At 38.6% G+C, this 26,350-nt stretch overlaps 2 protein-coding genes and 1 long non-coding RNA gene across 20 annotated transcripts in view; 1 reads left to right on the top strand and 2 right to left on the bottom strand.

The window, feature by feature from the left end:
* Positions 1–23,342, top strand: part of LOC147371216 (uncharacterized) — a 360,632-nt gene extending 337,290 nt beyond the window's left edge. For 10 of the 17 annotated variants that reach the window (XR_015165982.1, XR_015165992.1, XM_086407302.1 and 7 more), the window contains one exon: positions 11,307–11,651. Coding sequence is in view for 11 of the 17 variants with exons in the window: in XM_086407302.1 (XP_086263428.1) it covers positions 11,307–11,434 (128 nt within the window). In the remaining 6 variants the exon portion in view is untranslated. Of the gene's footprint in view, positions 1–10,687; positions 12,229–22,396 lie in introns of those variants that run through there. The other 7 variants (XR_015165980.1, XR_015165997.1, XR_015165987.1 and 4 more) reach the window with 5 other exon arrangements.
* SYNPO2 (synaptopodin 2) overlaps positions 1–23,901 on the bottom strand; it is a 204,459-nt gene extending 180,558 nt beyond the window's left edge. Inside the window, exon 1 of one of the 2 annotated variants that reach the window (XM_086407250.1) lies at positions 23,487–23,901. In XM_086407250.1, coding sequence (XP_086263376.1) covers positions 23,487–23,591 — 105 coding nt within the window. In that variant the 5' untranslated portion in view covers positions 23,592–23,901. The remainder of the gene's footprint in view (positions 1–23,486) is intronic. The other variant, XM_086407249.1, reaches the window with a different exon arrangement.
* Positions 10,605–11,465, bottom strand: LOC147371217 (uncharacterized). Its single transcript, XR_015166008.1, has 2 exons — positions 11,346–11,465; positions 10,605–10,715 (listed from the first exon to the last, which is right to left on the bottom strand). It is a non-coding gene; the product is annotated as an uncharacterized LOC147371217 (long non-coding RNA).
* Positions 23,902–26,350: the final 2,449 nt, after the last annotated feature.

Here is a 26,350-nt window from a genome sequence, read left to right as displayed (position 1 = left end):
TTTTTTAGTTTTTGGTTAGGAAGTTGAGATCACATGTACTTATGATATTGTTAAAAATAGCTTAAGAAATGTGCTATGCACTAAGGATTATAATTACTCCAATTCTGTGTTCATGTTGTCCAAATCATTCAAATAAATAAAAATTCCCAGTCTCCAGCTTAGACACTTTTGGAAGGCACTGTTTTTTAGAACAAATAACAGCCTTGTTTGTTTGTTTTTCTGTTCTTTTGTAGAAAAATTTTTACATCTAATATTTTCTATTAGTTAAGAATACTTCTAAATATCAAAATAAAATACTTAGCACTAAGTTCAAGAGATTTAATCCTTCCCAAACAACTCTAACTTTGCTATAAGAGTAATTACCTTGTCTTTCTCTCTTTCTCCTGCTAATATGCTAAAAAACACTTTCCTAAACCTCTTTTCTCTCAAATAGATGCCATCTTCACTCTTTCTGTTTTCTCACCCAAATCCTCTTATGTGTCAATGTATGGTCTTGTCATCCTTTTCCTTAAACCCTGAAATATTTGTCACTGATAAGCAATTCCTTAAGATATTCTCCTTTCTTAACATACCAGAAATGCTTATGCTCTTTCTGTCTCTCTTGTGACCTCTTTTAACTTCGTTTTCTCTGTCCAAACTCTGTATACTGATCTTCTCCAAGATTCTGTCCTGTATCCTCTTTGCTTCTTGCTTCATGTGTTTCAGCCATTTCCCCAGATGAACTCTAGTACTGGTAACTTTCCCAAGTCGGACTTATACTCTTAACTCTTCACTACACAGCAACTTCTGGATGTCCAAATTCAATTTATTTAGAATGAAATTTATTTTCTTTTCTCATAAATGCTACATCCATCCCTTTGTCTTCCAAGATAAAACCTCCAACTACAGTCCACTCTTCTCCTATTCTTGCCATCCACAGCTATATATTTTTAATATATCTGTGTTTCTTATTTTTCAGCCCCAGTACCCTCAGCCTAATCTAGAGTCTCATTATTTATTTGTCATTGGTGGAGGTGGTTTAGTCACTAAATCTGTCCGACTCTTGTGACTCCATGGACTGTAGCCCGCCACGCTCCTCTGTCCATGCGATTTCCTTGGCAAGAACACTTGGGTGGGTTACCATTTCCTTGTCCAGGGATCTTCCCAAACCAGGGATCAAACCTAGGTCTCCTGCATTGCATGTGGATTCTTCACTGACGAAGCCACTGGAATATTCTAACCACCTCCTTCCTATTATTCTCCCTCCTCCAAGCTCCACCTTTCAACCCATCTCCACATTACTGTTAGTCATCTTTCTAAGCATGCTCTAGATCATGCCAGTCCCCTGTTTAAAAATCTTTAATGAGAATTTGAAAGAAAGTGTTTATAACAAACAAGATGATGCGTTTGAAAGGAAGAAGACAGTGACTTTTAATCCCTGGTTCTTCTCAGTTTCTCAGTTAATAAGTTCAAGAGAGTCTAAAATTTGGTATCTTTTCACTCTTTCCATGATGGTGAGATGTGAAGACCTTCATTATAGCCTTTCTTACAAAGACTTGAGTCTGACACAAGTGTTTCATGCAAACCATAGAAAATGAGTGTAAAATTTCAAATGTTATTATAGTGACCAGTGAACTTTTATGCATACATAAAGGAAAGAACAATAAAAGAAAGAAGGCCAAAATATCAGACTGATAGTATCTGATTGAATTCTAACACATACTTCACTGAGATTTATCCAGTACTCATAAAAGAGATCATTATAGCACTGAAACAGAACAATTTCTCAGAAGATACGAGCCTCTGCAGCGGCTTGCTGTCCATTCACCATGCCCTGCTCGTGCATGCTTTAGTGCACATGTGCAAGGTGTTCCCTAGGCCTGGAACGACTTTACCCAGTTCAGGGTCCAGTTTGAATAGTGATTCCTCTGTATAGTTCCTTGATGCTACTATGCAGAACTAATTTATTCATGGTTTTTATTTTATAATACATTATATATTCTTCTCTTTAAAACCTTGTCACCTTCTTAATAGTTATAAATCTGCCTCTTCCATGGAGGTTTGCCTTTCTTAAGAGTAAAGACAATGTCTCATTTATCCCAGAATTTAGCATATTTGTGGTATAACAAATATATTTTGTCTTTGTCGGTAATACCTGGCACAAAACTCCTTAAACCCCTGGAATTTCCTGAGTAAGGAGTGGCTTTCATTATTCATAAGGAATCTTTTTGACCACACCTGGGTTTGTATAATGAGGTGACTGAGAGCAGGACTCCTGGATACCCTCAGGATGAGGCTGGTCACTAGAAAGACCAAGTGATTAGGAAATTTCAGCCCCACCCATTGACCTCGGGAAGGGAAAGAGGAGGTGTTGCATTTTAAGCTCTATAAAATCTTGAATAACAAGATTTGAACTTCTGGGTTGATGAGCACAACACTCGAGAAGGTGCTGAGCCCTATATCCAATAAGGAACAGACGTTGCTACACTCAGGAGTCTTCATGACTTTCTCCTACATACCTCTGTATCTGGCTGTCCATCTGTCTCCTTTATAATATCTTTTATAATAAACTGGCTCAGTTCAGTCACTCAGTTGTGTCCGACTCTTTGTGACCCCATGGACTGCAGCACACCAGGCTTCTCTGTCCATCACCAATTTCAGAGCTTACTCAAACTCATATCCATCAAGTTGGTGATGCCATCCAATCATCTCATCATCTGTCGTCCCCTTCTCCTCCAGCCTTCAATCTTTCCCAGCATCAGGGTCTTTTGAAATGAGTCAGTTCTTCGCATCAGGTGGCCAAAGTATTGGAGCTTCAGCTTCAGCATCAGTCCCTCCAATAAATATTCAGGACTAATCTGCTTTAGGATAGACTGGTTGGATCTCCTTGAAGTCCAAGAGACTCTCAAGAGTCTTCTCCAACACCATAGTTCAAAAGCATCAATTCTTCAGCACTCAGCTTTCTTTATAGTCCAACTCTACATCCATACATGGCTAGTGGAAAAACCATAGCTTTGACTAGATGGACCTTTGTTGGCAAAGTAATGTCTCTGCTTTTTAATATGCTGTCTAGGTTGGATGGTCATAGCTTTTCTTCCAAGGAGCAAGCATCTTTTAATTTCATGGCTGCAGTCACCATCTGCAGTGATTTTGGAGCCCCCAAAATTAAAGTCTCTCACTGTTTCCATTGTTTCCCTATCTATTTGCCATGAAGTGATGGGACCAGATGCCCTGATCTTAGTTTTCTGAATGTTGAGTTTTAAGCCTCATCTTTCACTTTCATCAAGAGGCTCTTTAGTTCTTCTTTGCTTTCTGCCATAAGGGTGGTGTCATCTGCATATCTGAGGTTATTGATATTTCTCCCAGCAATCTTGATTCAAGCTTGTGCTTCATCCAGCTCAGTATTTCTCATGATGTACTCTGCATAGAAGTGAAATAAACAGGGTGACAGTATATAGCCTTGACAATACACTCCTTTCCCAATATGGAAACTGTTGTTCTATGTCCAGTTCTAATTCTTGCTTCTTGACCTGCATACAGATTTCTCAGGAAGCAGGTCGGATGGTCTGGTATTCCCATCTCTTTAAGAATTTTCCAGTCAAGGGCTTTGGCGTAGTTAATAAAGTCCACACAGTCAAAGGCTTTGGCGTAGTTAATAAAGCAGAAGTAGATGTTTTTCTGGAACTCTCTTGCTTTTTTGATGATCCAACAGATGTTGGCAATTTAATCTCCGGTTCCTCTGCCTTTTCTAAATCCAGCTTGAACACCTGGAAGTTCATGGTTCACACACTGTTGTAGTCTGGCTTGGAGGATTTTGAGCATTACTTTGCTAGCGTGTGAGATGAGTGCAATTCTGCAGTAGTTTAAACATTCTTTGGCATTGCCTTTCTTTGGGATTGGAATGAAAACTGACCTTTTCCAGTCCTGTGGCCACTGCTGAGTCTTCCAAGTTTGCTGGCACATTGAGTGCAGCACTTTCATAGCATCATCTTTCAGGATTTGAAATAGCTCAACTGGAATTCCATCACCTCCACTAGCTTTGTTCATAGTCTTGCTATCTAAGGTCCAGTTGACTTCACATTCCAGGATGTCTGGCTCTAGGTGAGTGATCACACCATCGTAGTTATCTGGGTCTTGAAGATCTTTTTGTACAGTTCTTCTGTGTATTCTTGCCACCTCTTCTTAATATCTTCTGCTTCTGTTAGATCTATATCATTTCTGTCCTTTATTGTGCCCATCCTTGCATGAAAATTTCCCTTGGTATCTCTAATTTTCTTGAAGAGATCTCTAGTCTTTCCCTTTCTATTCAGTTCAGTTCAGTTCAGTTGCTCAGTTGTGTCCTACTCTTTGCAACCCCAAGGACTGCAGCACGCCAGGCCTCCCTGTCCATCACCAACTTCTGGAGTTTACCCAAACTCATGCCCATCGAGTTGGTGATGCCATCCAACCATCTCATCCTCTGTTGTCCCCTTCTCCTCCTGCCTTCAATCTTTCCCAGCATCAGGGTCTTTTCAAATGAGTCAGCTCTTTGCATTAGGTGGCCAAAATACTGGAGTTTCAGCTTCAACATCAGTCCTTACAATGAATATCAAGACTGATTTCCTTTAGGATGGACTGGATTGATCTCCTTGCAGTCCAAGGGACTCTCAAGAGTCTTCTCCAACATCAGAGTTCAAAAGCATCAATTATTTGGCACTCAGCCTCTTTAAAATCCAACTCTCACATCCATACACGGCTACTGGAAAAACCATAGCCTTGACTAGACAGACCTTGTTGGCAAAATAATGTCTCTGTTTTTTAATATGCTGTCTAGGTTGGTCAACTATTTTAGTTTACAGATAGTATTTTGCTGGCAAAGGTCCATATAGTCAAAGCTATGGTTTTTCCAGTAGTCATGTACAGATGTGAGAGTTGGACCATAAAGAAAGCTGAGTGCCAAAGAATTGATGTTTTAACTGTGGTGCTAGAGAAGACTCTTGAGAGTCCCTTGGACTACAAGGAGATCAAACCAGTCAATCTGAAAGAAAATCAACCCTGAATATTCATTGGAAGGACTGATCCTGAAGCTGAAGCTCCAATACTTCAGCCACATAATGCAAAGCACCAACTTACTGGAAAAGACTCTGATGCTGGGAAAGATTGAGGGCAGGAGGAAAAGGGGATAACAGAGGATAAGATGGTTACATGGCATCATCAACTCAATGGACGTGTGTTTGAGCAAAGTCCGGGAGATAGTGAAGGACAGGGAAGCCTGGTGTGCTGCATTCCATGGGGTTGCGAAGAGTCAGACATGACTGAGCAACTGAACAACAACAGATACTTTTTGGTTACAGATAACAACTTCTAGGAGGAGTCAGAGATAAGCACCCAGGCTGTGCTCTCTGTAAATCACACAGATATGAGTATGATCTCGATGCCCCCAGGGACACTAATAATTGGAAGTTTGCTAGCTGCTCCTCCATGCACAGGGACAAGTTCACTCACATCCTTCAACAGCAGCCTTCCCGAGGATGGATGTGGCCCATAATCCACCTATGTCCACCCCTTCAACCACTCTTTCCAGAAGAACTCAGGACAAAGTTGCCTTTCTCCTAAGAGTGCAGGGGTTCCTATGTACGAAGCTGGAGAGCTGTAAAAACTTCAGGGGCTTAAACTTCGCTGTCTCCAGGCCTTGCCATCCCCAACTATGTATGAGAAGGGAGGGCCAGAGCACACCTTTCCACAGCACTTGTCACACATTGACCCGATCATCTCATCCCCTGTCGTCCCCTTCTCCTCTTGCCCTCAAACTTTCCCAGCATCAGGGTCTTTTCAAATGACTCGGCTCTTCCCATCAGGAGACAAAGTATTGGAGCTTCAGCTTCAGGACCAGTCCTTCATAAAAACTAAATACAGGTTTTGCAATACAGTTTATAAATTAAACATCTCTCAAAAAAAAAAAAATTCTAAAACCTAAATTTCAATGAGGTGTTTCTGAAAAGAAAGGCTTCTCTTAAACCTACCCTATCACTTTAAAGAAAACAATACTAAAATGATATTTATAACAATACTTTTATAATATGGCTTTATCATGTATAAAACCTACTTTCACATATCTTTCAAAGACCTTATTTCTTTAAAGTAAGTTTTTAAAAATCTGATTTATCTGACAATGACATCTTGATAATTACATGGAAAGCTGCAAACCCTCATTCCCTGGACACTAATACTGTCTTGTTCATTACTTTTAAACACTGATCATCTTTATGCAAAATTTTTATCCTGAAACAATCTAGAAATTTAATAGAACTGGAACATGTGGGAATTTTTTTTCCTCTCAGTTTTCTTTTAAGACATTTTAGAAATTACCAATCACGATCAATACTTTTAAGTGTTTTTTTTTTGTAATTTTATTTTATTTTTAAACTTTACATAATTGTATTAGTTTTGCCAAATATCAAAATGAATCCATCACAGGTATACATGTGCTCCCCATCCTGAACCCTCCTCCCTCCTCCCTCCCCATACCATCCCTCTGGGTCGTCCCAGTGCACTAGCCCCAAGCATCCAGTATCATGCATTGAACCTAGACTGGCATCTCGTTTCATACATGATATTTTACATGTTTCAATGCCATTCTCCCAAATCTTCCCACCTTCTCCCTCTCCCACAGAGTCCATAAGACTGTTCCATACATCAGTATCTCTTTTGCTGTCTTGTACACAGGGTTATTGTTATCATCTTTCTAAATTCCATATATATGTGTTAGTATACTGTATTGGTGTTTTTCCTTCTGGCTTACTTCACTCTGTATAATAGGCTCCAGTTTCATCCACCTCATTAGAAGAGATTCAAATGAATTCTTTTTAATGGCTGAGTAATACTCCATTGTGTATATGTACCACTGCTTTCTTATCCATTCATCTGCTGATGGACATCTAGGTTGCTTCCATGTCCTGGCTATTATAAACAGTGCTGCGATGAACAATGGGGTACACGTGTCTCTTTCCCTTCTGGTTTCCTCAGTGTGTGTGCCCAGCAGTGGGATTGCTGGATCATAAGGCAGTTCTATTTCCAGTTTTTTAAGGAATCTCCACACTGTTCTCCATAGTGGCTGTACTAGTCTGCATTCCCACCAACAGTGTAAGAGGGTTCCCTTTTCTCCACACCCTCTCCAACATTTATTATTTGTAGACTTTTGGATCACAGCCATTCTGACTGGTGTGAAATGGTACCTCATAGTGGTCTTGATTTGCATTTCTCTGATAATGAGTGATATTGAGCATCTTTTCATGTGTTTGTTAGCCATCTGTATGTCTTCTTTGGAGAAATGTCTATTTAGTTCTTTGGCCCATTTTTTGATTGGGTCATTTATTTTTCTGGAGTTGAGCTGTAGGAGTTGCTTGTATATTTTTGAGATTAGTTGTTTGTCAGTTGCTTCATTTGCTATTATTTTCTCCCATTCTGAAGGCTGTCTTTTCACCTTGCTGATAGTTTCCTTTGATGTGCAGAAGCTTTTAAGGTTAATTAGGTCCCATTTGTTTATTTTTGCTTTTATTTCCGATATTCTGGGAGGTGGGTCATAGAGGATCCTGCTGTGATATATGTCAGAGAGTGTTTTGCCTATGTTCTCCTCTAGGAGTTTTATAGTTTCTGGTCTTATGTTTAGATCTTTAATCCATTTTGAGTTTATTTTTGTGTATGGTGTTAGAAAGTGTTCTAGTTTCATTCTTTTACAAGTGGTTGACCAGTTTTCCCAGCACCACTTGTTGAAGAGAGTGTCTTTAATCCATTGTATATTCTTGCCTCCTTTGTCAAAGATAAGGTGTCCTTTTTAAGTGTTTTGAAGTGAAAGTATGTTACCTAGATTGTATGACCTTGACATTTACATATTTATCTGCCAAAAGGAATTGTACTGACTAGCATACTAATGTGGAGAAGGCAATGGCACCCCATTCCAGTACTCTTGCCTGGAAAATCCCATGGACAGAGGAGCCTGGTGGGCTCAGTCCATGGGGTCGCTAAGAGTTGGACACAACTGAGTGACTTCACTTTCACTTTTCATTTTCATACATTGGAGAAGGAAATGGCAACCCACTCCAGTGTTCTTGCCTGGAGAATCCCAGGGACAGGGGAGCCTGGTAGGCTGCTGTCTATGGGGTCACACAGAGTCGGACACAACTGAAGCGACTTAGCAGCAGCAGCAGTAGCAGCAGCAGCATACTAATGAGTGACATGTACATGATTAGAAATTTTCTCCTTATATATAATAGTTGACCCCAAATTAATTCAGATAGTCTTCATTTTCACCAAAAAAATATATAGCATATTCTCAGAGTAGTAATCTTACTTTTAGGGATTAATTCTATAGAAATGATCAGATAAGTACACAAACATATTTTATATATGCAAAGTATTCATTTGAGTGGAAAATTATAAATAACTTATATGTTCAGTAGGGGATGGGTTACAGAAATTATGGCCAATCCATACATGTAACACTATGCAGTTACTAAAAAGATGATGTAAATTGGGACTTACTGACACAGAAAGATGTTCATGTTGTGTGTTTAATAAGAGAATACATTTAGTACCATTTCATTTACATGGAATTGAATGTAGGTGTGATTGTAAGTTGGCATGTGTGAAGAGAAAGAGGGAACTAAGGAAAATATCACCAAAACGTTAATAATGTGCTATTTCTGGATGGTATAATTTTTACTTTATTTTTATCCTTTTCTGTAATATTTGAATATTTTAACAATGACAATATGTCATTTTTATAACCTAAAAATAAAAGCCATTTGCAGTTCTAGCTATTTTAATTTTTTTTTTAATATAGAATTTAATCCATCTGTGGGGAGGAACTATGATTGGATTCAAAATACTGCACTTTGAGATGTGGAAGTAAACTAATCAAGGCCAGGTTTACCAAGGACTGTCTCTTGTTTTTCTTTGACACAGTTTACCCAAATGAGAGGGGTTTAAAGAATAGATGAAGAGTATCAAACACATTCCCTCTTCTCCATCAAATTAGAATTTGTCATAGAAGTCCAGTGAGGTCAGAATGAGTGGTTTTACTCTGTGAGATAATCTCTACCTAATCTCTACCTGGAGTTTCTAGTAGGGTAAGAAAAACAAACTTAAAGGCTCTTAATCATGTCAGATCCAGAGTTTGAAAAAAGAAATTAGATTTATAAAAACATCAGTTCTATTTAAATCCACGAATTCTTAGTGATACTTTTAAAATAGTTGATTACATTCATGTATGATAGTGAACTATCTTTTTATTTAGAAAAGTAATAAAGAAAGGGAAAGAATAAAGCGTTTATTAAAAAAACATTAGAAAATGCTGAATTCAGTAGTAACTCACTGCAATACAATTTTCATTATTAAAAAAGTAAAATATAGCAAAAAAGCACATTAAATCAATGTCATTTGAGATTTTTTGCTTATTTGTTTATAACACATATATCCTACAAATTATGATTTGGTGAAATGAGACTTTCAGTCCCATAGAAATGCCTTATAAAGAATTGCCTTTTTGCAGAAAACACTGCTTTATTTTTTCACGTTAACAGAGGAAATATGACCATTCATGGGTGTTTTCGTTCATCTATTATCTTCTTGATTTGAAGTAGATTCTAGCTATAAGGCACTTTATGTGTTCTATCAATAAATCTTTCCCTTTATAAGTAGAGAAATGGGGAGTCAGAGAGTTTTAGTTGAGGTAGCAGAGTAAACTCAAGTTAGACCAGTGCCTAAAATTCAGGTCTCCTGATTTCCAGTTCGGTCAATGATCTTTTCACTGAACCTCTTAAATTGGCATCTGGTTACTAGATAATATCAAATCAATAGGAACACACACACTTACAAAGCATATATATGACCCTTATAATCACTCTTTAAACAAACTGCTCATTTAAAAAAACACCAGATAAAGCTTCAGCAAAATCAGGCTTTCCAGTAGTTGCTACCTCACACTACAGAATAGAAGATACACATCTACTCATCCATCCATTTATTCAACAACTTTTCAGTAAGTACATGGCGGATTTAAGTCCCTAGTTACACATGTATGTATGTTATCCACATTAAAGAGCCCTGTTTTAGGAGATACAAGAGCTAGGCTCCTGCTTTCAAAGAGCAAACGTGACAATATAAGCATGGAAAATGCAAATTTTTAAACCAGAGATACCAATGAGCAACAGGCCTCTTTATCACAGCCATTAGCTCCATCAGAATAGTAATATTTGCTTGTTAAGTACAAAATAAGAAGGCATACTGTGATCTGAAGCCACCCTTTGCTACCTTGGCTCCAGGACCCTGGGGTCTGAGTAAGAGCTGTGGTTTGATAGTAACGTGAGTACTTCTAAAGGAAGAATGCCCTTGTTACATGCTGTGCTAACCTGCACCACAGACCCCTTCTGCCTGCCCTTTACCCTCTTTAATCCTGCAGCAGAATCGTCTCCTGGCTCCCACTTGCCTTTGATACAGATTCTGAACTTCAATTCATTTACCTTTATCGTTCAAAACATTTATCCTTAAAGCTTCCGACAAAACTCATGAACTTCCTCAAACAATAAGTCCTTGTTTTCGACTGAAAGTGATTTTATCCCTTACTAAATGAAAAAGGAGAAACGTTATTAATCAGGTAAAAAATAATAGTCTTTATTGCATACCTTTTATGGACTGGGAGAAATAAATACAGAGAAACATTCCATTGCAGAAAAGATCAAGGTCAAAGTCACAGAGACCTGGGAGAAGAATAAACATGTCATGTTCAGGAGAAAATGAGAACCGCCTCCCAGGACGAAGCAAGCTGCTCAGACCAGAGACAACGATAGGAGGCAAAGGACCTAAAACCTTGAAAAGGAGTTTCTCGGAGTGAAGGACTGGACCATGGAAACACATTCCTGGAAAGTAATTCTCCAACCTAGTTCATACTAGTTCAGCTCTGAATTGAAAAATCCAGCATGTTGTTACCTTTCCATGAAAATCAATTAAGGAAGAGAGACTTATATACAGCTTTCTCTTTTGTGCTCTCTCTCTGTCTCTTTCTCTCTCTTTCAGATACACACACACACACACACTCGATATTATTCTTTTTTCTTATGCAGATAGGCGATATCACATTTGGTGTCTTAATTTGCTTAGGAAGCTATAGGGGGAAAGAGACGTAAAAAGAACTAGATAAAGAATGAGAAGAGAATGGGGGCCGTGAAGTAGGGATTTTCCTTCTCAAATAAAAAAAAGAAGCTGAGAGTAAGAGTAGCTGACGGTAATGAACAACAGAATGGAATAACTATCATAATGGGGTCCTTAATTGAATTCACGTCTACCCTCAGCCCAGCGCCCGCAGCTGAAGGAAGCCCTTGATAACTCACTCATCATGAAGCCGCATGGCCATTTTGGCTCGGAGGAAGCAGACAACGACGGGCTTCCTCTCTCAGATTGCAGCTCTGCCTCAGGATGAAACTGTTCTGATCAACGTTTCCCCATCTGGCAGGCAGGCGGCCAAAAGATTGGAGCCCTGAAAATGGATCACTGCGTTTTGACTCTCTGCAGCAGCCAATACATGTAATATAATATTTACGCAATTCAACCTAATATCAGTCATGCTGAGCACCATCCCATGGAAAATGTTATGCTTTTCATGAAAGAAATAAAAATAAAGGTGACTGTTATAGTCGTATCTGACTCCCAAAGCCTAAGCTTTTCACAAACTATTTTTCATTTTAGCTTCATCTTGACTGATGAAAATAACTCTCCACTGTTTGAAAAGCTAAAAACATCAAGAGTGTAACTATTATCATTTACTTAGAAAAAGCAGCCTTATATAGTAATAACGTCTTCTAATTAGCAGACAAGCGTTGTGGAGGTGGAGGCTGGGGAGGGATTGAAAGGCTCATTAGCCTTCCCCTAAAGGCCCTGGCACAGAGTTTTCCTGACTATTCAGAGATCAGTGTCCTATATTTACTTACCAGGGAACAATTTATTTTTCTTTTATATTTTCAAAGCACTTGAAATGATTCCCTCTCTTCGTGATGGTTTCCATATGCTGCTTCCAGTGAAAGGGCAGTGGCTTACTCAGTGAGCATAAGGCCACATTCTGAAACCATTACATGCCATCTCACAGGGAGAGACCCCGAGGACTGCAGAAGCCCCTTCTTAGGACAGAGATCCGGATCTCAAAAAGCATTGCATGGAAGACAGCAGATAACCCTTCAATTTTATAAAGGTTGGTTAAATAAAATTGGGATAACCACAGATGTGGTAGTAGTAATTTTTTTAAAACACCTGAATGTTTCCTGTGTTTTAAGTAATTTGCACGTGCGATTTCCAACCCTGAAAACAATGCTCAGAGCTAACACTATCCCCATTTGATAAATGAGAAAACCGAGGCGCAGAGACTAAGATGATTGAAAGAGTCAGAGTTGACTTACTCTAAACAGAGCTCAACAGCACTATAAGTGACTAATTCTTCATGGCTTGAGGTATTTTCCTTTTAAAAATCTGTACTCAGGAAAAATTAACACAACATTGTAAATCAACTATAGTCCAATAAAAAAAAAAGTGTACTATTTTTTTTTTAAAGTGTACTATTTTTAAGTGGGATAATCATTTTATTTGGCCTTGTAAAACATATAACTTAAGGATTTACTGCCTCAACCTGAGTAAACTACATAAGAAAGCAATCTCAATTCATAATTGATAGCTGCATACATTTTGTGAAATGTTGCATCTTATTAAAACTGAAATTTTTCCCTGGGTAAAATAATCATCACAAATAGTTTATTTAGCTTTTGTGCTCTTAACTTTCATTAGGTATCTGGAGAAAAGGGACTGGACTGCTTTTCTTAATTTCTGAAAAAAAAAAAAATTGTGTAGAAGACAGTTTGTTGTTGTTGTGTAGTCACTAAGTCGCATCTGACTCTTTGTGACCCCACAGACTATAGCCTGCCAGGCTCCTCTGTCCAAGAGATTCCCTAGGCAAGAATACTGAAATGGGTTGCCATTTCCTTCTCCAGGGATGGAGTCCAGGGATGGAATCCAGGTCTCCTGCATCGCAGGTGGATTCTTTACCACTGAGGCACTAAGGAAGCCCAGAAGACAGTTACTTCCTCCTCTAACTAGAATTATAATAACAATGACAGACTCCTTTACTGCATGATCACTATGTATCAAATATGATCTTAACATAGAACATTTCAAAATTATCACAAGACATATTATTAACTGATTGCTTGGCTCTCCAGATGCCTCACCTGTAAAACTGGTGACATTTTTTTTTTTCTGTAAAAACAGCAATTCCATTACATAGTATGCCATTTTACAGATGAGGAAACAGGCTCAGAAAAATCTGTTTAAAGCTATACCGTAAGTGGTAACTAGCATTAAAATGCTTTCATCTTTTCAGTGGGTCAGTTTCCAAATAACATCTAAATAAAATCATCTCTTTTTTGAGGAAGAAATGAAATTGAAAATATAGTAAAACTATCTGCTCTAGGTCTGACATTGATGTCAAAATAAATAGGATCTATACATCAAATTCTCTTTAACACTTCTTAAATTCTTCTTATCTCACTGGGAGAATCAATTTCAGAGGAGGGAAAAGATTAATACAATGTTTAACCAAACATCTACATAAGAGGCGGTAGTAATTATTCATTTAAATAAAGTTTTCTAAAGAATGGCCAGTAGGCTGGATGAAAATGAAACAGGAAGATGATAGCTTAGAGTTGTTCTCTGGGACAAGTGTGTTAATCATTTAAAGATGGGAAAATAACCACATGGTCAGCGTTCCCAGGAGAGAGAGTTCTTCACTTTTATCACTGGGAAAGACTGGACTTCTCAGAGCCATTTCTCATGGAAATGGTGTCAGCCGCAACTGGCATCTTCACAGTTCCTTGAGCATGCCAAGCGTGCTTCAGTCCTAGAGCCTTGTCCCCGCAGCGCCCTGTGCCTGGAAGGCTCCCCTCCATATCTGCCAAGCCAACCAGAACTTCCATGTACATTTATTTTCAACTACAAAATGAAAAGGAGCTCTAATGTTTGGAAAATGAAAATGTGACTCGCTCAGTAGTGTCTGACTCTTTGCAACGCCATGAACTACCGCCGGCCAGGCTGCTCTGTCCATGGAATTCTCCAGGCAAGAATACTTGAGTGGGTTGCCATTCCCTTCTCCAGGGGAGCTTCCCAACCCAGGGTTCAAACCTGAGCCTCCTGCACTGCAGGCAGATTCTTTACCATCATGGATTGACATCAGTACCCTGTGTCCAGTCTGGTCCGGACAGTTAGGAATTTCATACAGTACTTGACGTGACCCCACTGAATAGGTTCACCTCCTAGCATGGCAGAGGGGAAAGAAGCTTCCTCATATGTTCCTTCTTTTGTAGTATATTATGTTTTATGGTGCTTGATTCAATGAATTTCCATGTTATTATCTAGCAATAGTTTTAACTCTCACAAAATGGCACAAGTTTTAAAATATTCCTGAAAGGCAACTATTGATTAAAAATAACACTTACATTTCAGCCACAAGAGAAAAAGAGTTGACCCTCCTCTATATTCCTTTAGAAACTCTTCATCAGCCATGGAGTGAGATTAAATACAATTATTATTTAATCACATGTGACAGGTAGGTGAAATATTCAGAATTACTAAGAACACTATTTAGAATATGGATTTCTATCCACTGTTGTTAGAGAGGAACTTTGTCTTATTGTGCTATATGATATTACTTAGTGTGAAGTAGTCAGGACTAAGAAGATATATAATAACTAAGCATCAAAAACTTCCAAATTTATTTTTTCAACAATGGCTGAAGTCAGGCAGTACTCAATGTAAAACATGACAGAATTAAACCAAACCATAATGTTTAGAAAGCTCCTCATGGATGCATTTAAAAATTGTTTAAAATAATACAATAGGGCCAACAAACTAAGATGTATTTTTATCAGCAAATATTGTTGAAGATGTAAAGAAAAAAGAACTAGGAAACTGGTAGAAATAATATTAGAACAAACTATGTGGAGGAGGAGTTTTGCTGTGAAGTTAAATTAAAGAACATGTTTCTGGCATGTCCTGGACTATTTTCTTGATTCTATTTCAATACTGAAATAGATGAACTACTCCTTTGGAAAGCCAATAAGGAAAAATACTGGAGATAGGTTCTCAAAATAAATGAATTCTTTAATTTTTTTAAAAAATCAGTGTTTTATGGGGAAAAAATGTAAATAAGGCCACTGATGAAGTACCAGCTCTAACAGGGATTAACAAAGACAAAATTCTTGGAGAGGTTCATGAAATGCCTCATATAAAATTCATTCAGTGCATTATTTTTAGGCAAGTTAAATTGAAGAGAAAAGCAAAATGAAAAGAAGGGCAAAAGAGGTGCAGGATGTCATCAATATGGCTGATTTTATAAGAACTCACACTTAATACATACTGGTGTCATGTTGCAGTGATATAGAGAGTCCCGGTGTCTATACATCATGTCGCAGTGATATAGAGAGTCCCGGTGTCTATACACCATGTCGCAGTGATATAGAGAGTCCCGGTGTCTATACACCATGTTGCAGTGATATAGAGAGTCCCGGTGTCTATACATCATGTCGCAGTGATATAGAGAGTCCCGGTGTCTATACACCATGTCGCAGTGATATAGAGAGTCCCGGTGTCTATACACCACGTCGCAGTGATATAGAGAGTCCCAGCGGCCCTTCAGAGCCTGTGCTTTGGTGCCTCACTGGCCTCCATCCTGGATGCCTGAACCTGCTCTACCACCTTAAGTTACTCACCTAACTTCTCTAAGGTTCAGTTTTCTCATCTTTTTTTTTTTTTTAAAGGATAGTTAAGGATATTGTGAATGATATAATATATAAAGCACTTAAATCTACAGAAGATTTTTTTTTTAACATTATGGTTATTTTGATGACTATGATGGGAAGACTTTGAAGTATTTTAAGCAGTGGTATAGCAAGTGATTTAGAAAAGTCTCTCCGGCAGCTCACTGTAGCATGAACCTGAGGAATGTGAAACCCTAAGCAGAGAGACAGTTAAAATGCCCAGCTAGTCATCTAAGAAACAGTTGCAGAGGGCCTGAGCTGAAGGAGCAGGAGTAATCACATATGGAGCAGGAAGTGAGTGAGCCGTGGAGGAGGTGAAGTCGGAACTCAGTTCCCACCGCAATGTGCCCTAAACTATATGACAGAATTCTCAAGCATGGTCTTAACTGCAAGAAATTTTTGCTTCAAAATAAAGTAGCATGGGAGTTCCCTGATGGCCAGTGGTTAGGACTTGGTGCTTTCACTGCCATGGTCCCAGGTTCAATCCCTGGTCAGGGAACTAAGATTCTGCAAGCTGCTTGGTGCAGCCAAAAATAAAAATAAAGGAGCAAGTCGTATTTGTTAAGAAGACATGGGAAATCTGATCAGAAAAAAAAAATGTAATCTGTTCTTCAGAAGACAGAATTATCAAAGTTTCTAGTCTATTTCTATTTCATTTCCTAAATTATTTGTTCCAGAAATAAAAGCTACAAATAAAATGATCTGACACTAATTTAAATTATAACATACTTAATGTCAGAACAGAAGAAGTAAGTTTGGTTTACGGGGCCACAACAATCTTTCCACCATGGTCTGTTTAGGTCCTTCATTTCATCTTAACCAGCTGTTCAAGCTACACTTAACCCAAAAGTATCGTGTGTAGAAGCTTAGAAGACATACCCTGGAGCCAAACTGGCTCTAAACTATGAGACAGACAAACCCAGGTCTGGCTCTACTGCTTACGAGACCTGAGGATGTCACTTAACCACTTTCTGCCTCTGAAATGGGATCTTAAATGGGGTAACCTCACTGAGTTCTCTCGTTATATTTAAAAGGTGATTAAAGAAGTGCCCAGCAATCCATAAGTATCAATATGAGTTTCTTGAAATTATCTCCAGAAGGTACTGTTAAAGGCAATAAGATGTTTGGAGGAAAATGATACTCTGACCATTATTATAGATTTCTTCTGGAAAAAATAATGCATCCCCAAAAGATGAAATTCAAGCCATGTAAGTTTTGATAAAGGAAGCATGGGGCTTCCCTGGTAGCTCTGCTGGTAAAAAATCCACCTGCAATGTAGGAGACCCCAGTTTGATTCCTGGGTCAGGCAGATCCCCTGGAGAAGGGATAGGCTACCCATTCCAGTATTCTTGGGCTTCCCTCGTGACTCAGACAGTAAAGAACCTGCCTGCAATGTGGGAGACCCGGGTTCAATCCCTGGGTCAGGAAGATCCCCTGGAGAAGGCAAATGGCAACCCACTCCAGTATTCTTGCCCAGAAAATTCCAAGGATAGAGGAGGCTGGCAGGCTGCAGTCCATGGGGTCAAAAAGAGTCAGACACAACTAAGCGACTCACACTTTAGACTGAGCAACTCACACTTTATAGACTAAGTGGGATCAGATAGAAGATAAGCGCATAGTTCAGTTCAGGAAAATTCATCCACAACATTGTTTTATCATTGTAGTACCTACACTACTTCCAAAGTGGGAAAGTTAGTCTTGGGTGAGTAAGATTATGGAAACCAAAACCCAATGGATAGGAAAACTATTTGTTACATAATCAAATAACACATCTTGTGTTTATAATGTTTCGAATAGTAAATCCACCACATTTTTTACTTTATCTGAAACACACCATATGTATATACCAGTTAAGGATAACTACAGCCAGACCATCGTAACACCAAACTGCATCTACTGTGGCTGATGATCTGCCACATGCCAATGGAGTTCACAAAGACTTTGAAGACACAGTTTGTTGACAATGTGGCCATCTCTGCTTTTTAATAATAAGAAAAGAATGGTAAATAATTCAGAAAAATAAAGTGCCTAAGGTAATTCAATACTATAAATATGTTCTCATTGAGATGGTCAAACAATGAAATACCCCCAAAGATCTAACATTATTTCTGTTTCTCAGATGAGCTTTTAACTTCATGAAGTTGTTTATTCTTTCAGATTGTTTAATGAAGATGATGCATGCATTCTCCATTTCCTTTTACGAAAACCTCATGGCATTTGGTTTCTTCACGAATCTGTTAGAACAGACACAATAAACATTGGAGGCCATATATTTTTCAGGTTTATTTACAAGTAAGCCAGTTCCCTTTCCAGTCTTGTCTCTCATTGCATGTTAGCTCAGAGATGCGTTTCCTGTAATCCTTGTCCTCAGGCCCAATAAATGAAGAAATCATTACAAATGGTTTTAAAGATCAAATCTTAGATAGGTGACATTCTATTTGATACAATTCTGTATTGAAGTCACTGCAATTTTCAGCATTACTAAATGATAGACAGTTCTTTAACAACTGGACTGCCAGGGAAGTCCCAGTTGGTGATAAGTTTCCAAGCTAACATACATCAAGAACGTGTGATTGATAATATGAACCTGAGTTACGGAATCGATGTTTTTGAGAAGTATCTTTCATTTGGTTATAAACATGAAACTATTTTATTTCTTCCAGTAACTGTTTTCAACTGCCATAAAGCCAAATCCCTCCCTTAATAATTCAGATCCCATGCCTTTTTGGTGGCTTTTGGTTATTAAAACAGTCTAGTCCAAATACAGCTTTGATCTAACATCTATCTCTAAGCTCTCTCCCTAAGTACGGTAGCTGGCTCCTGGCTCCAGGGCTTGGCAAGAGGCAGAGAGTGTTGTCTGCTCTCTACCAGCTTCCCTCCTACTCCTCCTAGGTTGAAGGCAGGAAGGAAGACTGAAGCAGGAGGGGGAAGGTAGATCTATTTATTCACAAGTGAACGTTGTAGCATTTCTCTTTGTTGGTTTTTGTACTTCTTTGGTTAATGTCTAGTGGCCATCACTGTCCTTTCTGCAGCTGGTGTCCAAATGCTGGGACACTTATGTGGTTTCTTCTAGGAGCCAGGAGGGTTTCACCCTGCACAGTTCCCTAACAGAAGAAACAGGGCTCCTGCCCAACACTTCTCTGTCCCTTCCAAGGCCCAAGTAGTTCCTCAAGATGCCAGCCTACTCCTGCTGGCCCTGGCTAAGAGTTTGGCCTTTCTAGGTAGGCCAAGCAAGATGGCTCAAGTCCCACCAATGCCTTTCTGTGACAGTCATTCATCCAGAGGAAATGGAAGAATTCATCCAGAGGAATGAAAGTTCCTACTTGTCCATTCATTCTCACTCTATCCCTGTCTCTTCTTCTCTCTCCTTTTCCCTCCCCCACCCCCCGCTCCATCTTTCTCCAGTTTTACTTCCCTACCTGCCTCTCCCTACCTCCATCCCACTGTTCATACAGGCACTAGGCAGGCTACCAACTGCAATGACAGAGAAGACATCCTATGAAGGATGCACCTGGAACGGTTCCTGGCACAGGATAAATGTGAGCTCCATATGGACTCTGTCTAGATAATGGCAAAGTTCATGCACAGTCACGGTCATTATTTTATCTCATTGTCTTTCAACAGTGATGTCTTAAAACATGCAAGTCCAAAATAAAAATTTTATGTAACATCTGCTTAATAGATCTAGCTAGAGTGCATGGATTTCTATAAGTATAGATGTTTTTAAAATTTCTTGCAAGTGCTCAAAACATCAATAAAAATTCAGTGATCAGTCATATTTACTAATAAAGATATCCCTAGCTTTCCATATGTAGTAAGGAGGATTTATCCCAAAAGGTATGTATTCAAACATCAAATATTTCCTATTTTTCCCTTTCGAAATCACCGTGTTTCTTGAATTTATTCTATTTGAAGCATTTTGATATCTCCCTGATGGCACTAAGGGATATGAATTATGTATTTGAATGTACTTTGCCTAAATACTTTATATTCAGACATTTAAAAAGAGGATATACAATAATAGCTAAGAATCATTAACTCCAACTTACCCGCATAAAATGGATGATTGTAATTTCTCATCTAAATTTTAATGGCTATTTGAAACTCTGAATTAAAATTCATTTTAATAAGTATCATAGTGGTCTATACTTTTGAAGAAAGCTTCCATTTCTAAACATTAAAACTCATGAAGAATAAACAGTCTAAACATTTTTTGTTCTTTATTTTCAAAATGTGAGTTACTTCCAAATGGTTCATAAGATTTGTTCGCAAAACAAAAACTTCTCCCTGTTTCTTTATGTGGCAATATTCTGAAGTGATTTTCCAAGAGTATGTCCAGAGACATGCCATGTAAGTACATGTTCCAAAAAATAGAGTTTTGTAAAGTAAAAGTGCTAACAAACTTTTTATAAGGACATCTGCACACACACAGTGGGGTTTTATGTTGTAATTATGGCTGTATAAATTTTTTTCTGTGGGTAATCTCTTAGAAATATACCTTGCAAGACTACTATCTTACTACAGTGTATTAGAAATGTTTGCTTCCCATCACATGTATTTAGAACATAAATAAAAAGATATATACACATTTAAAAACCTGGACAATGTTACTGATTCTTTGGGCCTTTTAGAAATTCAATTTATCTTGAAAACAAAACAGAATTTTATGGCCTTGAGTTTCCATATCAATGAAAAATTTTATCTTTAATATTTCTACAGTGATCTTTGAAAGTTGGGGTTCACCTACAGTTCAACCAGCCAGCCAAATACTAAAAACATTTGAATATCTTTCAAAAATGACTAAACATGTCACTAGGAGGATATTTACTGGGAATTATAAAGCTATTACATTTCTGATCATTCTTAATAATATTAGACTAGTTTTTCTTTTGCTATTTCAGCTTGCTAAATTTTCATTCTATATAGAATTATTGAAAATCTAAATACTAGGTATTTACAATGAACCAAAAATTTGTTGTTATCTATAGAGCTTCTTTGTGGCATACCCATTTTAAAAGGTACCCATTTAAGCACTGTCTGAAATTTTCTTTTCTTTGAAAATATTCTCTTCAATTCCCAAATTATTCCTTTGCATGTTCTTCAAAACTGAGAATTTTGGTTGCCAGCAATCATCCCCTCCTTAGCGTTTCTATCTCCTTCCTCCACATCCTCCTACTTGGAGGTAACTTGGTTCTAGTAAGTTTTCACCATTCCTTGGAAAAGGAGAAAATCAAGCAACATATACATTACCTTGATCTCAATGAGAGACCTTTACTGGAATCAAGTTGACTTCATGTTTTGAATGAAAAACAGTGATCCCACTGAGGCTATGGCCTTGATAACATAGAGAGTGACAAACACTTTGTTCCAAGGCTTTTCTAGGGCAAATAATGCTAGTAATAAATATAAATAATTTTTAATTAAGTATAAAACCAGACCAAGAAAGGTGGGCATTGCTACAGTAATTTAAAAATTATATCTTCTTTAGAAGGCTCTCTAGTCACTTTTTACATGTGGAAAAAAAATTATAGATTATCTCTCTCTTTTACACACACACACACACACAACAGTTAAGGCAAACATCCAGGTGCTTTCATAATATTTTAAATCAGTAACTTTATAGTAACACAAACTAAAAAAAATTAAAGCAAACATCCTGATGCTTTTTTATAATGATCTTTTTAAAACTAAAAATATATTTCCTAGATTTTGAGGAAAGATGATTTTGGTGAGAGCAGGAATGAATTTTTTGACCCTTATTCGAACTAACAGCCTCTCTGAATCCTGATAATAGAGAGCTTTCAGCAGAGAAACGCCTCCAAAGCACCCTTTATGAGCAATTTGCTTCAATTCTTCAAAAAATCAACACTCAGTGGTGCCACTTTGAAATAAGCACATCAAGAACTGAGGAAAACCCATTCTATTTTGTAGGTATGGCTATGAAAGAGCTACCAAGAATCATAGCTTCTAGCCACTTCTGTCCCCACATTTTAACTGGTTGGCAAGTGATTCTAAAATTGTATACTAATAGGGCTGTAGAAAATTCAAACAAATAGAACCTCACTAATGGTAGAGTCCAGTTTCCAATGTACTTCTCCTCTTTCCCACCCCACTCAAAATCTTTGTCTCTTTCTTCTTCTACACACACACACACACCGCCCCCAAATGAGTTAGGAAGAGTGATCTGTCTCAGGACCGGCTGCATGTTAGATCAGAGCTGGAATTAGAACCCAAATCTCAGTGACAGGAGCCAGCCAACTGCTATTCTAGACTCGGGACAAATCCACTTCGGGCTCATGAATTCTACATATGCTGAATTAGGCATTAATATTTTGTCTGATGTTGCCTACCATTGACTCCTAAAGAAAAACAATGAAACCAACAACCTTTGTACCTTTTAATCACTCTGCCAGTTCCAAACCTAAGACCAAAGACCCAAGGCAGGTTACTTAGCTTTGGAAGGTTCGTTCCTTATCTAAAATTAGCAGGTTGAACTGGGGATCTCTGAGAAACTTTTCAGTTCTAAAAATGTCTGCTTTTCATCTGCCCTTTTATGCTTCATCCTTGATGTTTGAAATTTTCACTAGGTGGCAGGATTCCACCATCACATTTTGAAAGGATTTTCCGAGGAAGCCTGGGTGCAGAAAATTTCAAAGAAACTCCTTTCTTCACAGTGAACATAAATTAAAAAAAAAAAAAAGCCAAAGGAAAAGAAGAATAACTACAAAGGCCTACGGTCCATATATTTCATGAGGATCTAGATCCATTTTCAATGTAAGTATAAAATAGAAAATTAATCAAACGTTCTTTCCTAGGTACTTCAATTTAGTATTAAAATTGGGTAAAAGTCTGCTTTTTCTCATGTATTTTAAAATTGGTTTTAGCTGAATCACAATTAGACAATACCGGATCCCCTCAAGCAAACTGGTAAGCATATTGAGCTAAGAAAGAAAGCAATCTAATGGAAATAAAAACACCTAAAATATTTTAAATCATTATAAGATGCATTTCAAAGTTAACCTCTAAGTTATTTACAATATATTTCCAGTGTCTGTGAATTTTATTTTGAGCACTTAACAAGATGAATGCACATACTTAGACTTTTGCATTTATAAGCCAAATCCTTAAAAGAATATTCTTTCAAATAAATTTATGAGATCTTCATATTTTAAAAAATTATTGCCCCAAGATGGCCTTCTCATGGATGCTGTATGATAAATGTCATTAACGATACTTTATAAGAGTCCCCAAAATAGCCAAGCCAATTGGTTATACTGAGCTGAGCGTTTCTCCTCAGCCAGAGCCAAGTAAAGGGACATGAAACAGTAACAACTGTGGATTCTAAGACTGCCTAGAAGAAACGTTCCCAAGTGTCTTGCTGGTTGCCAGAGAAGCAGCTGATTAGGCTTTTCTTCAGCTGATAAAATATAGCACTCTTTCTCCACCCCATTAATGACTGATTAATTACATATGTGCTATATGTTACTCTCCAAAGTTTTTCTGAAGGAAAAAAAAAAACCAAAAACCCACACCCAAGAAGAATTCAGCGTCAGCATCACAATCAAACTAATATAGAGACCTCTGAATCAGAACTTGAATAAACCACCACCAAGTTGCTTTTATCCCTTCTCTCCCAGCCCAGAACAAGGTGTGATAGCCCATCTTTGGTGGTCCTACCTTAGCGACTTGTAAGGGCTGCTGCTGCTCCTTGCCACCTTGCAATCGGAACCCCCAGGGCGCCCCTCCGGTCATGGAAATGCAGATAAAATCCCCCGTGCCCATTTTCTTCTTTTAGTCGGGTAGCATGAAGAGCTTGAAAAGACAGACGGAGCCTGGGTGCGGTTGAACCTCTGTGCTCAGCTTCGGGCTCGCGCCGAGGAGGCAGCACTGGGGCGCACAGAGCCTCCGCTGCAGCCGCCGCCGCTACCCCGGCTGCCGCTTCGAATTTGCGCCGCTAATGGGATCATTCACCGGGCGGCAGAGGCGCTAGAGGCATCAGGGACACAGCCCACTCTTGCGTCACGCTCCTTTGCTCAGCCCACCTTCAGGAAACGGGAAGAGCCTCACACACAAGATAACGTCCCCATTTTGCGGCGAGATGGAGGGGGTGGGGGGGTGGGGAACGGGAGCAAAAGTTCTCTAGCTCTAACTGATTAAACCCCAGCCCTCAAATGAAAGAATGAGAGAAACACATTGAATAATTCTATAAATAGTAGAGGACACATGAAGGTTTTGATCTCCAGGCCACAAGTGACATCCTAAAATATGAGCTCTAAGGGTTGAACTACTAGATGATTAGATTCTCTCAAACAAATGTTTTGAGAATTACCACAGTAATGATGGAAACAGACAAAAGGGAATTTTAAAAAAATTATTATTTTTCTTAGCTTTGCTGTTTGCAGCCTGCAGAACTAGTCTGCAGGAAATAAAAGAAAGTAAAATATTTATTTAAAAAAAAACGAAAACAAAAACCTTGTACTCCGAAAAGTACTTTCCCGAACTGGTACTTACATAGTTCAGAAGATGAAGAAGAGAGGCAGAGAGAGGGAGAGAGGGAAGCTACATTCTTATAACTATGTCTATTGCATGATTTGCTTTAAATTTAAATAGTGTTTCATTTTCTTCCTTCCTCAACAGGAAGGAAACTTCTTAAAACTGAATAGTCAGCCAACTGCATACACTGTCACTGCATACAAGTTTCTTATTTTTCTATAGTCTTTCATCAAGTGTTCTGAGTCTGGGTGGCCCAATATAAAACGGACTTTATATGTGGCTCAAAATAGTTTAATGTTTTGAATCTGAATATGACCTACCAAAAACTGTCCAAATGGAACATTTTTATTTTCCCATAACACTTTTATTTTCCATGACATTCCATATAAAAACACACTAAATAAAGGAGAGCCTGGGAAAGTGAGCATTACATGTGCCACCAGACCGCTGACTTCCAGTCTCTGCCTTTTTCATTACTCGGAAGCATCATACAATGAACATTTACACAGCTCTGCTCCCAGAACCTAAACATGCCAAATGATTTTATTTGTGTCTCATCCCTGGAGTAAGAAAGACCATGTAATCAGAAACCGTTGGCGCCGGAAGAGACCCTCCGAAGGTCCTGAGGACCAGACTCTCATTCCAAGTTTGCTTCTCTTTGGAAAGGTAAATTGACTTTACCAACATCTTTCTTTTAAAAAAAAGAATTTTGCAAGTACGGACATCCTAAAATAGGAACTCTGAGAACAAAAGAGAAAGAAAAGAACTTTTTTCATGCTTGTTCTTTCTGTCTCCTCCTCTCTTCCACTCCTCACCTACTCCAGTCTAGCTTCTGTCCCCACAACAGGAAAAACTCTCAGCAAGGTTACTTATTACCTTCTTGCTTTTCTGTAGCCCTTGCTCTTACTGACCACGTCCTCCTAAACTGTTTTCTCTTTTAGGCTTCCAGGACACAGCATGCTCTTGGCTCTGCTCTTGCCTCCCTAAACACTCCTGTCTCACTTTTGGCATTTCTTGGCTTCTACTCAGCCACTAATGTTGGTGTTCTGTGCCAGGGCCGTGTCCCGGTCCTTGTGTTTTCTCACTGTATACCATTGCTATGGGTTCTCTCATTCACCCCCCAGAACCTAACCTTCCCCCTCAATCCCAGATATCTTTCCTTAACTCCAGGCCTGTGTATCCAACTGCCTAATAAACCTCTTTCTATGTGAATATATCATAGAAACTTAAAACTCCATATATTCAAAATCAAGTTTGTTATTTATTCTCAAACTTCTGTCTTCTCCTCCTATGTCCCCCATCTCAGGATAATTAACTAACCCATAACCTTTCTCTTATGCATGGCCCCTTCAACGCTGACGCTGGAGGCTGGAACTGGGGCAGCCGTGTTGTGACCATGAGGTAAAGCCAAGGGTAACAGTAAAGATTCCACTGCTGCCAAGTTAATGCCAATAACTATCCATCTCCAGTTCTCTTTATTGCACAGGAAAAATAACCCCTACTTTTAAAAACTGCTGGAGGTCCAGTTTATTCTTACTTGCAGCCAGCACACTCCTGACTGCATTGAATGAATAGTGTTTCCATCTAACCAGTTCTTTCAGACAGAGAAATAGGAACTGACATGTTGCTATAATTTATTATTTATTCTATGTCAGAAACTTGACATAGAGTATTTTATTTCTTTGCATTTTTATCCTCAAAGCAGCTTTTCTAGGTAGTTATCTGCTGGGAGCGAGCTCCGCCCGTGGCAGAGGTCATGAGGAAGGAGGCTTGGCATACGCAAAGGCGGGATCGAGCCTCAGGGGTTCCCCTGGAAATTTTCGAGCATCTACCCCCCAAACCAGAGTCTGCCTACTTTCTGCTTTGTGCTTTCACCTACACCACTCTGACTTTACAGGGGGCTGTCCCCCACTACCTCTCTCTGAAAAAAGAGTTAGCTTACAGTTCCAGTTAATAATTCCTGGGTGTGACAGTGTTTCAACCTACAAACTCCTTTGGAAGTCCTCTAGCCTGCCTGAATAGGTTTTTCCGGCCACATGTGATTGCTC

The sequence above is a fragment of the Bos grunniens genome, chromosome 6, assembly GCF_055505025.1.
Source record: "Bos grunniens cultivar Pamir isolate PY7600 chromosome 6, Bosgru_T2T1.0, whole genome shotgun sequence".
Lineage (NCBI taxonomy): Eukaryota > Metazoa > Chordata > Mammalia > Artiodactyla > Bovidae > Bos > Bos grunniens.
This window is presented reverse-complemented; position numbering and strand designations above follow the sequence as displayed.